The sequence below is a fragment of the Dromiciops gliroides genome, chromosome 1 (assembly GCF_019393635.1).
Source record: "Dromiciops gliroides isolate mDroGli1 chromosome 1, mDroGli1.pri, whole genome shotgun sequence".
Classification (NCBI taxonomy): domain Eukaryota; kingdom Metazoa; phylum Chordata; class Mammalia; order Microbiotheria; family Microbiotheriidae; genus Dromiciops; species Dromiciops gliroides.
In genome coordinates this window covers 441,482,614-441,498,573 of record NC_057861.1, presented here as the reverse complement: position 1 = coordinate 441,498,573, position 15,960 = coordinate 441,482,614, and the positions used below count along the sequence as shown (strand labels likewise).

At 37.6% G+C, this 15,960-nt stretch overlaps 1 protein-coding gene across 1 annotated transcript in view; it reads right to left on the bottom strand.

The window, feature by feature from the left end:
• The window catches only part of LOC122735249 (V-type proton ATPase subunit S1-like protein), a 39,912-nt gene that overhangs the window by 17,388 nt on the left and 6,564 nt on the right, over window positions 1-15,960 (bottom strand). The window contains exons 2-3 of the mRNA XM_043976619.1: window positions 4,275-4,353; window positions 1,417-1,658 (exon numbers count right to left, since the gene is read on the bottom strand). Of these exons, the coding sequence (XP_043832554.1) occupies window positions 1,417-1,658; window positions 4,275-4,353 (321 nt within the window). The remainder of the gene's footprint in view (window positions 1-1,416; window positions 1,659-4,274; window positions 4,354-15,960) is intronic.

Genomic DNA, 15,960 nt, shown 5'->3' with positions numbered 1-15,960 from the left:
GGGTTTCAGTCTAAACCATTAGAGGGCATAGCCGCAACTATGAGATCAATTGAAAGGTTTCAATATACACACTCATACACAACAAGGAATATAGAAAGTAGGTAGTCACCTAAAGTGCAAGATTAATGTGGCAAAATGAAGAATAGGTTTTAATGTTTTGTATATATGTACATATTTTAATATTGGGAAATTCTACTCTCCAAAGCACAAAAGCATATATTTTATAAAGCACAAGTTAGGAAGCTAGGTCATGCAGTGAATAGAGTACCAGGCCTTAGAAATAGAGAAACACCTGAATTCAATCTGTCTGCAGACACTTACTAGCACTATGGCCTTGAGCAAGTCACTTAACCCTGTTTTCTCAGTTTCTTCATCTGTAAAATGAGCTGTAGAAGGAAATGGCAAACCACTCCTGTATCTTTGCTAAGCAAACCCCAAATGGGGTCTTGAAGAGTCAGACACAACTGAAAACAACTGAACAATAAAAAGGCACAATTATTCCAGGGGAAATTTAAAGGCACTGGTAGATGGTAATACAAGGGGAGTGGTTTTCAAATTTTGCCCAGAGCATATCAACATGTTGTCAGCATTCATTTGTACTCACACACATAGTATGTGTGCATGTGTGTGTGTATTACTGTTAAATATATAAACATTTACAAATACCACGCAATATACTTGACAAAAAATATATTTTTTAGCTGGTAAGATAAAAGCAGTTTAATAATTTTGGTTTAAAATGAATAAGCAATTCTAGGACCTCCTTTCTAGTCTTCAGAAAGAATGTGGAAACACAAGCCAGAAACACAGAATGACTAGGGACTTCTTGGCCAGAAATTCTAGTTAAAGATGCCACCGCTCAGTGAATTTAGCAAATCAACAACCTTTCCAATGCCCTCTTGCTCCCACCTGTAATTGTGGGGTTATTTCCCTCAGAGTTTGGTGATACATGTCAAACTGAAGAAGTTTAAAGCAGCTTGCTAAAAGAAAATGAGCAAGAATACTTTGGGAACTATCTCCTGCTTCATTCAGAAGGTGGGGAAGAATCGTAGAAAGACTACTAGATGGAGATGCAAAGGAACTAGGTTCAAATTCGCAAAATGGGGTCATGAAGAGTCATATGTGACTGAAAAATGACTGAACTGATCTCTCTTCTATAAATGAGGGGGCTAGACTAGATCTCAGACAACCCTCCCAGCTCTAAAACTATGACCTTACATTCCTTGAAGAAAAATGTCAGGCTCCACCCCAAGGGAGCCTATTTTTCCTTTCTAAAATTATTGATATCCCTGAATAGGGACATTACATATTACAGAAGTTCTCAACATCATCATACTAGATGAATGAATTAGGAGAAACAGCAATAATACAATTCCTAAACCCTGATGCCCCCTACTGGAAGGATTTCATACTTACATGGCATTTTCTTCACTACAATTTGAATTGCCAACATCCACTCTTGCTTCTTTTCCAAATGTTTTATCTGTGAGGTCCAACAAAGGCTGATTTTTAAACTTAATTGTTATCCTCTTAGCCCAGAAGAGAATGCAAGGAGTTCCATTGACTGAGACATTAATGGGAATGAGATGGCTGGGGTTAAAGGTCTTCCAAGGTTCTCTCTCGAGATTTCCTTTTTTGATGAGATTGTAGTTGATGCCCTAATTAAGCAAAAAAAAAAAAATCAAGAGAACAACAAAGACCTTAATTCTCCATAATATAAAAGCTTCTCTAGAAATGAAAAAGTTCAGGTACCTTCAGTTGGACAGTTAGGAGTGTACATTGTGTAGACACAATACCTGAGACAAGAACCCATAATATCATGAAGATATCCATTTCTGGGTCAACTGCCAACCCAACGACCCTATAGGAGTCAAGACATTTGGAAGTTTCCAATTTAAACTCATTGTTCTTGATAACTAGGTACCAAGGTCAGGTGTTTTGACCTAACACTTGGCATCTAAAAAGACTCGATCCTGGGGAAATAGAGACAGGAAATAGAGTGCTAACCCTTATATGGAACAGATATATGATTTTAGGGAGGGGACTGAAAGAGAGCTTGAAGGCAAAACACCCCCTCAAAAGTAAAGTCACTCAAAATATCATGCCTGATATACATTCCTTCCTTCCCTTTCTCACAGAGTCTCTTTCTACCTTTAAAATATAATCCAAGGAGGCAGCTAAGTGGTGCAGTGGATAAAACACCAGCCCTGGATTCAGGAGGACCTGAGTTCAAATCCAGCCTCAGACACTTGACATTTATTAGCTGTGTAACCCTGGGCAAGTCACTTAACCCTCATTGCCCTGAAAGAAAAAAAAAAGGATACAATTCAAGCACCATATTTTACATAAAGCTTTTTCTGGTCCCATCAGTTCCTAGTCCCAAACTACTTTGTAGTTAACTAACTAGTTTGTAAATATTAGTACTTATTCACTTTACACTTGTGCTGTATATATTTTTGTTTCCCCCTATTAGAACACTAACTCTTTTGGAGCAGAGATTGTTTTATTCTTTATACTTGTATCTCTAGCACTGAGCTCAGTACCTTGCACAGAGTAAGCACTTAACAAATACTTATTGAATAATTGTTTGAAGTCAGAACTAGAAGAGACTATAGGGATCAAATAGTCAGTCTAATTCCTTGATTTTACAAAGTAAGAAACTGAAGTCCCAGGGTAGGGCAACTGAATTGTCCCTAAGTGAAGCCATAGTACATAGAGGGCTGATCCTGGGATCAGGAAAGCCCCAGTTCGAATCCAGTCTCAGACACTTACTAGCCATATGACTGATGCTGCACAAGTCACTGAATCACTGTTTGCCTCAGTTTCCTCATCTGTAAAGTGGAGATGATAATAGCACCTACTTCCCAGGGCTGTTATAAAGCTCAAATGAGACAATAATTATAAAGTGCTTAGCACAGTGCCTGGCATATTATAAGCACTACATAAACATTAGCTATTATTACTTTTGTAACTTAAAAGCTCAAATTCCAAGATCAAGATTGTTTTATGAGGTGCCTGGGACACTGAAACAAAGACTGACAACAGGACAATTACATCTAAAACAAAGTTTTTGTTACCTCTTTTTCTCTAAGGGCTTCCCATTTATAACTGTTTAGAATAAAACATTTTGGTTTTGGTTTTGGTTTTGTTGGGGTTTTTTTTTTGTTTTTTGTTTTTTACTTTTTAAAAGGGGTCCTGTCCTTCCACATCAAAAAGAAGGCCTGCCTCTCTTAAAGCTACTGCCCCCATAAGGGGTAAGAACAAAAATGTTCTTGGCTATTGAGTTTCACAAATCCGATCTAAAATGATCAGGTAGTTAATCTTGTCGCAGGGCCAGCAGGATTATAAACATCTAACAGATGCTGGGAGATACAACAAGGAAGCATAGAAAAATAAAGAGTCAAGCAGGACAAATAGTTGAGAATATTTAGTTATTTAACCACTGCAACCAAATTGAAGGAAGGCATGTGCCTGAAAGCAACATTAACACAATGACATAAAATACAGATGATTTCAAGCTTCACTGGCTGGAAAATTCTTCTGCAAAATAAATCAACCCAATCTAGCTCCTTAGTAAGTCAACTTTTAAATGGAGCCCTTAATTGCTCCCTGAAAGCCAATAGATTCAGCTCCATTAGATTGGTGTAAGCCAGGAATATTGGCCTTGGAAAATTAGAAGTTTTCAGAAAGTAACAATAATGCAGGAAACACAGCTTGAACTCCAAAGCAAACAAATGCAAAGTGATGCTTGGAACATAGGCAATAAATACCAGAACACAGACAGGCCTGCTCTGAGTCACTCAGAACCTTCCACAGGCTTCCTGGGTAGCTCCAAGTACAGTGGATTATGATGATCCCTGAAGGGGATCACAAAGGGATGCATGGGGCCTACTCCCCATACTTGGAAGCAGGGTTCATTGGTAAGCTTTTGCTCCAATGACAGGCAATGCGGCCTAGTAGAGAAAGTGCTGGACTTGTAGTCAGGAAGCACTGAGTTCAAATCCTACCTCTGACACTTAAAAGCTGTGTGGCCCTGGGCAAGTCATCTAAACTAAAATGAGAGGGTTGGATTCAATGACTTCTAGGGTTCCTTCTAGCTTTAAATCTATGTTCCCACAATCTGCTGGGTAAGAAAAATCAACCTGAATCTCACAATGAGAATTCAACAATCGCTGAAATGGGATGATTTGATTGCTCTTGACAATGGAACTATTCAACAAAACACAAGTTACACTGAGGAAAAGGCATGATATAATTTCCTCACATATCCATACCTGAAGAGTTGGTTTTGATTTGAAATGAAGGGTTGTCTTCATATCTCCATCATGCCTCTGATCTGCCAAAGAAACAGAGCTATGGGGACAAAAGACAAATGTCATCATTGTATTGTTGTACTGTACAGATATAACATTATTGACACCTGACAATACACAAAACTAAAATTATACACGTTCCTGCTTTTACATTTGGCAAAGAATTTAGGACACATTTCACACAAACTTACAGACTCTCAGAGGGCATGCAGTCCTCACCACACCTAAACACTGGTGAGATAAGAATTGTACCTGGGATTTCATTTGGGTGGAGCTCTCTGTTGAGGAAGACCCTTCTACCCATAAAGGTCAGCACCTTCTGCACAATTTATAATCTTAGACACTTGCCTGGGACACTAACAATTTCAACATCTATATTTCCATTTCTATCAAAAATAGAGAATCAAAAATAATTCATGAGAGCAATCCCCAACCTTACCACTGCTTAAGACCAAACAAAGTATCCATGAATTTAAAATTAAGTGCTAAAGAAATTTCCCTACCTCAGATCTCATAAAAATGTGAAAGCTGAATTTTTCCGATTTTAAATCTTTAGTTGACAAGAAGTCAGATTCTTATTCTAACTCCATTCTTATAGCAAAAGTTGTCCTCAGCTAAGAATAAAGTCCATATTATGCCTGTGGTAAAAATTTCCCGGGAAAAAAACCCTGAATTAACTGGTTTATATCATTGTAATGAGAGACAGTTACTCTGTATCATCATGTATATTCAAGACATTATTTGATTTAATGCTTAACTAAATCTGTAGTATAATGAGGTGCTTTATAAGGAACTTTTATGTAATTTAGTACATTAAAAGGCATGGTAGAAACTTCATTAGTTGAATTCCACTCATGGGCATCAGATTAATGGAGACAACAGATGGAGGGAGAACTGATAGAATACATTGATCCTTCCTAGATTTTAAAATAATAAGAGAAATTTTTCTGGCATGCAGATCATAAAATTATAGATTTAGAGCTAGAAGCACCTCATAGGTCATTTAAACCAACCTCCTCTTTTCTATAAGATGAGAAAAACTGAAGTCCAGTAAATTAACCAACTTGCCCTCCTCATTTGATAATTGGTGAAAATAGATGAACAAATGGATCTCAAAAGAATAATCCTATGAAAAAATATTGTAATCACTAATAATAAAATAAACGTAAGTCAAACCATCCCTAAGGTTTTACCCCACATCCAACAAATTGGCAAAGATAACAAAAGATAGGAATAGTCAATATTGGAAGGGTTATACAAAGATAGGCATACTAGTGCATTACTGGTGGAGTTGTGAATTAAGTATCACCATTGTGTAAAATGACAAAGAACAAGCATGGCCCCAATGAAGAAATGTGAGAAAAACCCTCCCCTTGCTTCTTTGCAGAGGCCAGGAGATGGGGTTGTCCATGAGCATGGAACATTGAGTATTGAAAGTTTTTTTCAATGTATTGATGGTTCTGCCCATTTTTTTTCTTCCTCTTTCTCTCTTAAAAAATTTTCAGGGAGAATTTTAAGTAGAATTAAAACAAGAAGATTTTGTAATCTAACTTCTCTTTCCTCTACCCTCATTTATAGATAAAGATACTGAGGCCTGAGGAAATGAAGAAATCACTTAACAAAGTTCCCACAACAAGTAAATGTCATAGCTGGAGTTTGAACCTAGGTCTCGTGATTCCAAGTCCATTGCTTTTTTCACTCTTTCTCACTATCTTTGCCTCTTTCCCTGATAACCTAGAACTATTTAAAATAAGAGTCAATCAATGAAAATAACAGTGCCTGATTGGGGAATTTTCTTTGACTATATTTGCTAGTCTTGGATGATACAGTCATATGATTTGGTGTGACAACAAATTACAAATAAAGAATTTGCAAGAGAAAAAATGTAAGAGATTTCATCAAAGAAATATATGACTAGGAAAAAGACAGGCTACTCATGGAGCAAGAGTATGGGATGAGTAATGGATACCCCAAACAATCTTTTATATTAACACAATGATAGAAGAATTCAAGGAAGTCACTCAGCACATTGGGGCAAATCTATTGTAGGATTTGAGTATATTCAGCCAGGATGGACAGGTATGAATGGATTGCAAACTGCAAAACTGAAGGAAATACCTATATCAAAGAGATTATAGATTCATTACCATATTGGGAAAGTATAGGGTATAATATTTGCTTTAAAGGGAACAAACAGGGACACATAAGAAAGACCCTTTTGTTTAGAATGATACATGCCAAATGGTTGGTCTAACACAACTAAAGAATATTTTCTTTTTGTTAAAGAAGAGATAGATAGCATCTAGCTCTTCCTCCATTTTTGAGAATAGTATTTGATGTAGTATTGTGCTATAATTGTCCTCTAAAAGTTTAATATTCTCCTATTGAGACCAGAACATTTTTTTTTCTTTCGTAGTTGGTTGTTTTTTTACATTTAGTTCTGTTTTATTTTCTGAGATTGGATTATTTAAGATTTCTATTTGATCTTCTTTTAGTTTAGATAGCTTATATATTTGAAGGTATTCCTCTATTTCTTTTGTGTTCTCGGTTCTGTTAGCATATAATTGTGCAAAGAAGGTTCTGATAAATTTGTTTTCTTGTGATTTCACCTTAATCATTTGCAATTTTGTAAAAATAATTTTCTGTCCTCTTATTAACCAGATCGACTAAAGTTTTGTCAATTTTATTAGTCTTTTCAAAGAATCAACTTAGTTTTATTTATCATTTCTACATTTAGTGGGGGACCTCAAGTTTATTTGTGTTTCCTCCTTTTAATATCTCCTCCATTGTATTCATTTTTGGTTTATTTGTTGGCTTTCCAATTTTAAATACAAATTCAATCCAAGATGTTTAAGCAATTAATAAATACATACATATGAATAATAGTCATTCCCTAGTAGATAAATGGTCAAAGAATATAAACAAATATTTCTAAAAGAAGAACTGCAAAATATTTGCAACCACATGAAAAGATGTTGCAAATAACTTATAATAAGAGAAATGCATATCAAAACAACCCTGAGGGGCAGCCAGGTGGCACAGTGGATAGAGCACCGGTCCTGGATTCAGGAGGACCTGAGTTCAATTCCGGCCTCAGACACTTAACACTTACTAGCTGTGTAACCCTGGGCAAGTCACTTAACCCCAATTGACTCACTTAAAAAACAAAAAACAAAACAAACAAAAAAAAAACAACCCTGAGATTTCAACTCACACCCTATAAACTGGCAAAAATGACAATAATCAATGTTGATGGGATTGTGGCAGGATAGGCACCCTAATGTACTGTTGGTGGAGCTTTGAAATAGTATAACCATTTTGGAAAGCCAGAGACTCCATTACTGGATTTATAATCCAAGGAACTTTTTGATAGAAAGAAAATTACCATATACTCCAAAATATTTATAACAGCACTTTTTATGATAACTAAGAATTGGAAACAAAATAGATACCTATCAATTAGGAAATGGATAAGCAAACTGTGATACATGAATGTAATGGCATACTACTGTGTCATAAGAAATGATGTGTGTGATGAAAACAGAGAAGCAGGAAAAGAGCTATATGAACTGATGCAGAGCAAAATAAGCAGAGCCAAGGAAACTATATACATAGTAACTACTACAATGCAAATGGAAATAAGAATGCCATACCAAAAAAATCAAATGCAAATGCAATAAAAATTATAAATATCAAGCAGGAGGAGATACATGAGAAGATACCACCAACCTACCCCTTTGGGGAAGTGGAAGGTCTATAGGTGTTAAACACTACAAACATTTTCAGACTCTTTCAATATATTTATCAGTTGAGCTGATTTTTTTCCTCTCTAAATGGGGTTGTGAAGGATCAGACACTTCTAAAATGACTCAACAACAACAAACTTGGTTTGGAATCAGGAAGACTAATCTTTCTGAGTTCAAATTTGGCCTCCAATACTTACTTAGTTGTGTGACTCTAGGCAAGTCACTTAACTCTATTTGCCTCAGTTCCTTATCTGTAAAATGAGCTGGAGAAGAAAATGGCAAACTACCTCAGTACTGTTGCCAAGAAAACCCCCAAAATGGGGTTATGAAGAGTCAGACACAACTTAACAACAACAAATACTAATTGTCATATGAGATAGCTCTCTGCAAGGGATGGGGGAGAGATATACATGGGATAACTATGGTAAGAAACAGAAAATATCAATAAAAACTTTTTTCAAGAAAATACATACTCAATTCATTAGTATTTTTTTTTTCTATTCTGTAAATGTACATTTGTTCTCCTGAGGATTACTTAAGCTGCATTCCAGAAATTTTGGTAAGTTGTTTCATCATTTTAATTTCTTTCGCATAATTATTGTTCCTGTGATTTGTTCTTTGACCCACTAATTAATTAGGATTCCATTGTTAAGTCTCCATTTGAGTGTGTCTTTTTTTGTGGGTCCTTGACTTATTATTTTTATTGCATTATAAATTTTTACGATTTTGGTGTTGTTTAGTCATCTTTTAAAGATGTGTCTGACTCTCTGTGAGCCCATTTGGGGTTTTCTTGGCAGAGATACTAAAGTGGTGTGCCATTTCCTTCTCTAGCTCATTTTGCAAATGAGGAAATAGAGGCAAACAGAGTTAAAGTGATTTTCCCAGGGTTGTACAGCTGGTAAGTACCTGAGACTAGATTTGAACTCAGGAAAATGGGTCTTTCTGATTCTAAAACCAGTGCCCTATCCACTGTATCACGTAGCTGCCCTTACTTTTTACATTTGTTTGCAATATGTCTGTGCCATATACATGGTCATTTTTTATAAAAAGTTCCACATTCAGGGCAGCTAGGTGGCACAATGGATAAAGCACCGGCCCTGGATTCAGGAGGACCTGAACTCAAATCTGACCTCAGACACTTGACACTTAATAACTGTGTGACCCTGGGCACGTCATTTAATGCCAATTGCCCCACATAGTATTGAGAAACAGGTATTTTTTGAAGTCTCATTCAGAAAACACCATAAGTTTTTTAGCTTTGCTTTCTCTAGGATTCTGTTCAATTCTTCCTTTTTTATTGTTGTTGTGTCATTTTTCAGTTGTGTCTGACTCTTCATGACCCCATTTGGAGTTTTTATTATTGTTTTCATTATGATGTTCAGGTTTCTTGATTTGTCATGTTTTCTAGGGGAACCTATAATCCTTAAGTTGTCTTCATATATCCTATCTTTGAGAGCAATATGTTTTGCTTGTATAGAGGTCATGTTTTGAAATATATTGTTAGAACTTATAAATAGTAGTCTACGTAGGTAAGGGGGGCATGGGGCAGCTAGATGGCACAGCTAGATGGGTCTGAATCAGGAAGACTCATCTTCCTTAGTTCAAATATGGCCTCAAACACTTACTAGCTGTGTGACCCTGGGCAATTCACTTAACCCTGTTTGCCTCAGTTTCCTCATCTGTAAAATGAGCTGGAGAAGAAAATGGCAAACCACTCCAGAATCTTTATCAAGAAAACCCCAAATGGAGTCATGAAGAGTCAGACACAGTTAAAACAATTGAACAACAATAGCCAAAATGGGACTATAGGTTATCCCCAGGATGAAGGGAAATTAGAGGAATTCTAAAGTAAAAATTAAGGAAAGGAGCCTATTTTTACACAGAAAATTAACACATATAAGAAATGTATTGCCAGTTCCAATGGTCTCTCCCACAGAGAGGATAAATACTGTTCCTCTGTCTTTAAGAGGTTTAGGGATATTGCATAATGACAGTTTAACTGCTTTTCCTTAAGGAGTCAAAGAGAAATAAGTTTTAACTTTATTCTATGAAAAGTTTGTGAGGAGACAGAGAGTTTTAACTGGAATTCTGTTGACAGACATGGTTTTAGAGGAACTGTAAGATAGAGGAGGAAGAAGTCTTTTCTGTGCAAATTAAAATTAAATGAGAGTTAAATAATTAATTTAATTAAGAGTTAAATAATTAATTTAATTAAATAAGAGTTAAACAGCTCTTATCTAGCAAAGAAATATTATAAAGAGAATGCTTTGAAGAATCTGTGAGAAGGAAGAGTTTTTTCTTAACTGTCATTCTGGGAAGTTACCTGTTATATGGCTGCAGAAATCTCAAGAGGACAGAGAGGAAGAACTTATCACTGGAAAAACAAAACTTAACCTCTATATTGCTAATAAATAAGAGGAGGGCAGGTAGGTGGCTCAGTGGATAAAGCACTGGCCCTGGATTCAGGAGGACCTAAGTTCAAATCTGGCCTCAAACACTTGTGACCCTGGGCAAGTCACTTAACCCTCATTGGGCCACAAAATCAAATGAATGAATGAATAAGTGATCAAATAAACAAACAAATAAATAAATGAGTGAATGGACAAATGAATGGATAGATAGATAGATAGAGGGAGGGAGGGATGGATGGATAGATAGTTAGATGGATGAATGAACAAATAAACAAACAAATAAATAATTGGATAGATAGATAGACAGACAGACAGACAGACAGACAGACAGACAGACAGATAGATAGATAGATAGATAGATAGATAGATAGATAGATAGATAGATAGATAGATAGATAGATAGATAAGAGGATGCTTGAGAGACTTTGGCTGCCTCCTTAGAAAATATGATCCAGAACTGACAGATCAAAGGTGATGGTTTGAGATGACTCTATGATATCTCACATAGCTAAAATATTGCATACAATTGTGTATGTCTTTGTACCCTTACTGGTTAAATTGTTAACAAATTGTACAGTCAGTAACTTTAATATTTGTTTAAGTATAATATTAGGGAATTAAACAAGTATAAAAATGAGCAATTGTTATGGGAAGAGGGGTTTCTCTAGTTTATTTAATGAATAATATTTAATAAACTGGGGGTGGAGCTCAGAGATAATTGCTTCATTAACGAGGAAGATGTTGTAATTCTATTCATTAATAAGGATATATCCAAGCATACTTCTGCATTACCCTTATAATTCAGTATGATGGGAATGAATATTATAAGTTAAATAGCAGGCAGAAGGGTGATTACCTCATGTAAGCTAAATGCGTGGTCAACCCCCAAACCATGTCATAAGTAGATGACCTTTCATGTTACTTTGTCCAGAACAGGCTTCTGAATTGCTTCCTGTCCATTTATAAATCATACCACATATACCTTAGCAATCATTCTCCTCCTCCTCTTTACCCTCCTACTGGAATCTTGGATTCTGCACCTGTATTCTGTGGGGACCAATTTTTAATTGGGGAGTGCTAGCTAAGCGGCTCGCCACAATATTGGGGCAAGGAAGGAGACCGGCAGCCTCCCTCAAAACAGAACAAGATTTATTTTAACAAGAATGAATTAAAAAAAATTAAACAAGAATGAATTAAAAAAAAAAACACAAACAGGATCAGTAGGATCAAGGGAAAGGAAATAAAATGGGGAAAGGGAAATTATAATACCTGAAAAAATACCACCGCTCAGGAATAAGCTGAAAATATACAGCAGAACGCCTAGAATACCCAATTCTCCTCCCCCGAACCTAGAAACACCCCACATAGCCCCAGCCAATGGGATGGCCGCTCTGACAGTCACATGACTGACCTCATTAGGCTTCCAATCATTATAATTTTGCCAGGCCCATGTAGGCTTCAGCAAGTGGTGATGACATGAGGTGCCAGAGCCCTGGCAACTTACAACCAGTGGGTGGAGTACCATGAGGTTTGCGGAGCCCCAGGCCATTGCGCTCCGAGGCATTAAAAACCTCAAATTCTTTACAATTCTTACCTTGTCTAGAACCAAGTCTCCCTTTCATTTCCTGGCCATTTCCAAAGCATGTTGCCATATATATCCTCCCCTCCCCACTTTCTAATTTCCCTTTAAATTTTGTCCTCCCCCATCAGAATGTCAACTCTTTGAAGGCAGGGATTGTCTCTATTGCTTATATTTGCATGCCTAGCATTTTGCTTGGTACCTGGCATATAGGTGCCACTTAATAAATTATTTATAATTACTTCATTCATCAAATAATTTTATAATTAGTATATTAGAATGGGAAATATTCCTAGCATTAAAACTTTCTCAGTAAACCTCTATGCTCACTGTGTACAACACCAGGATCCCATAGAAGAGCTTGGAAAATTCCATACTAGGAAAATTTGGATAGGGATTGGACCTGTGATATCATTGTATAGGGAAATCCCAGGTGAGGAAACTTCATCTATTATAACCCAAGTCTCAAAGCCCCTTGGTACAGGTCTCTCTTCATGGGTAAAAAAAAAAAAAAAAAAAAAAAGATGCCCCATACTTCCTTGAGGGGTAGAGTAGAGCTGGAGAGAGAAGAGAAGAGAGATTAAAGTGTCTTGGCTTTCTTAAGGACTCTTCTGGTACTTCTGACTTCTAGCTTTGAGAGAGAAGATGGACAATACCATCCCTCATTTCAGGTTGCTAAAGGAAGAATAAGACTCTGGGAAGAAGCTAACATGAGAGGAGCTGGAAATCTCTATCATGTCCCTATGCTCAGCTTGCTGTACTAGAGACGTCAGAGAATTTCCCTTTGGGTGAGATCTGGGACTCTTGTCTTAATTGTACTGAGTTACCTCACTCCCAAGGGAGAGAGCACCTTCATTCTGTAATTATCTAGTATATGTTCTTCTATGTATATTTTCTCTGGTTTCTGTTTTGCTACAATTTGGAAAAACAATCTCGGGAAACAGGTTGGATAAGCAAGAGTGCACCTGGGACAATGGAAGGCTCCTAAACCCAAATGAAGAAATTAGCCTGACAGATAGACTAAGAGGGACAGCTACCAAGGCAGTGAGTAACCTCATACAGGCAAAGCCAGATGTTACCTGATATAAATGTATAAAAAACTTTAGCTGAGACGTTTGAGGGAAGTGGATCAAAACCGAACTCATTATCTTTCCCCCTAAGTCTTCTTTCCCACACCTATCTTCCCCATTACTAGAGAGGGCAACAACATGCTCCCAATTCCTCAAGCTCATAACCTAAGTATCATCCTTGACTCCTCACTATCTCTCTCATCTCCAATCTGTTGCCAAAGCCCGCTGATTTTATGTCTACAATATCTCTTGAACGCGCCCCTTTTTTCTCCTTTGACACTGCCACCAATCTGGTACAGGCCCTCATCACCTATTATAACTATTGTAATAGCCAGCTGATGGGTCTGCCTCCCTCCAGTCTCTTCCCAATCCCATCCATCCTCTATTCAGCCAAAGTGATTTTCCAAACGTGCAGGTCTGACCATGTCTCCCCTAGAGACTCAATAAATTCCAGTGACTCCTTACCACCATTAGGATCAAATAAAAAATGCTCTGTGGAGGCAGCTAGGTGGCACAGTGGATAGAGCACTGGCCCTGGAGTCAGGAGTACCTGAGTTCAAATCCAGCCTCAGACACTTAACACTTACTACCTATGTGACCCTGGGCAAGTCACTTAACCCCAATTGCCTCACTAAAAAAAAATTAAATTAAATTAAAAAAAATGCTCTGTGTGACATCCAATGCCCTTCATAACCTAGTTCCTTCCTATCTTTTCAGTCTTCTCACACCATACTCCCCACTACGTATTCTTCAACTCTGTGACACTGGCCTCCAGACTGTTTCACAAACAAAACACCCAATCTCTTGCTCAAGGCATCTTCTCTAGCTCTCTCCCTTGCCTGAAATGCTCTCTCTAAGCATCACTGCCTTCTGGTTTCCCTGGCTTCCTTCTAAACTTCCAACTAAAATCCATCTTTTACAGGAAGCCTCCCCCAACCTCTCTCAATTCTAGTTTCTTCCTTCTGTTGATTATTCCCCATTTATCTGGTATGGAGCTTGTCTGTATTGTTTGCTTATTGTCTCCCCCATTAGATTGTTGGCTCCTTGAGGTCAAGGACTGTCTGTTGCCTCCTTTTGTATCCCCAGAACTTATCGCAGTGCCTGGCTCATAGTAGGTGCTTGATAAATGTTTATTCAATGACTAGATCAGAAGACTCCTAAGATAATTTTGTATCTAATACTGTTCAGTCCAAAGGAGAAAAGTCTATTAAGCCCCTCCTCCTCTGCAATGTGCACAGACACTGATAGAGATAAGCTTAGCAGAGATTGTTCCAGGGCTGGGTACATGACCCTCATGCATCTAATGCCATCAAAACTACTTATGCAGATACAGAAACCATTGCCAAAAAATGTCCCAGCTGAGACAACCAGAGCTTTAAGGATCAAAATAATTCATATGACTCAGCCTCAACAGGCTCCAGGTCTTCCTGAGTGTGGGCCACAGGAGCAAAGAAGATCAATCATCTCTCCAGTGATCATCGGAGTGATCTGTCTTTTGTTATAACTGTGCATTAGATAGCCATACTTATGATGGATGTACTGTCATAAAGAATGTAGCCTTGATCATGCTTTAATTTGTATTTCTCTAATTATTAGTGATTTGTAGTAGCTAGGTGGCACAATGGATAGAGGACTTGAGTTCAAGTCCAACCTAAGACATTTACTAGCTGTGTGACTGACCCTGAGTAAGTCACTCAGTCTTGTTTGACTCAGTTTCCTCATCTGTAAAATGAGCTAGAGAAGGAAATCACAAATCATTTCAGTATCTTTGCCAAGAGAACCCCAAATGGGGTCATGAAAAGTCAGACATTACTGAAACAAGTCAACAACAAATAGTATTTAATTTTTTTTTTTTGCGGGGCAGTGGGGGTTAAGTGACTTGCCCAGGGTCACACAGCTAGTAAGTGTCAAGTGTCTGAGGCCATATTTGAACTCAGGTACTACTGAATCCAGGGCTGGTGCTTTATCCACTGTGCCATCTAGCTACCCCAACAAATAGCATTTTTAATGTAATTATTGATAGTTTGGGGGTTTTTTCCTTAGCAAGATTGCTTGTTCCTAACATTTTACCATTGATCTTTTCAAGAATAGCTCTTAATCTTATAAATTTGCATCAGAATCTTATGTCTTAGAAATAAAATGCTATCCTCTTCATGCTGTACTCTTGGTTCCCAGGACTGCTTCTATAAGGGGAGTCAGCATCTCTATAGTGCCTACTACATGCCAGGCACTGTGCTAAGCACTTTACAGATATTATCACATTTGATCCTACAACATCCCTACTCGGTAGGCACTGTCATTAGCCCCATTTTACAGCTGAAGAAACTGAGGCAAACAGAAGTTAAATTACTTGCCCAGGGTCACACAGCCAATTAAGTGTTTGAGGCTGAATTTGAACTCAGGTCTTTCTGACTCTAGCTACTACATGACCCTGCTGTCTCTAGGCCCAGAAACGTCATCATTCTGGAAGCTTACTCCATTCCTGGGCTTTACCCTTTGGAAAGAATCCCTGTGGCCCCTCCCTCTGATTGGCTGTTACACACACACACACATGCACTGATCTTGCCTGTACTTTTTCAATAATGCCCCTGACACTCGTCCTTCCTCTCTTCCCTTCCCCCTTTCAGCTCCCTTTTAGGTGCTGTCTTCCCCTATTAGAATGTAAGCTCCTGGAACATTGTACACAGTACCAGCAACACTGCGTGATGATCAACTGTGATAGACTTAACTCTTCTCAGCAATAAATACAATGATCCAAGATAATTCCAAAGCACTCATGAGGGAAAATGTTCTCCACATCCAGAAAAAAGAACTGTGGAATCTTGATGCAGATTGAACCAT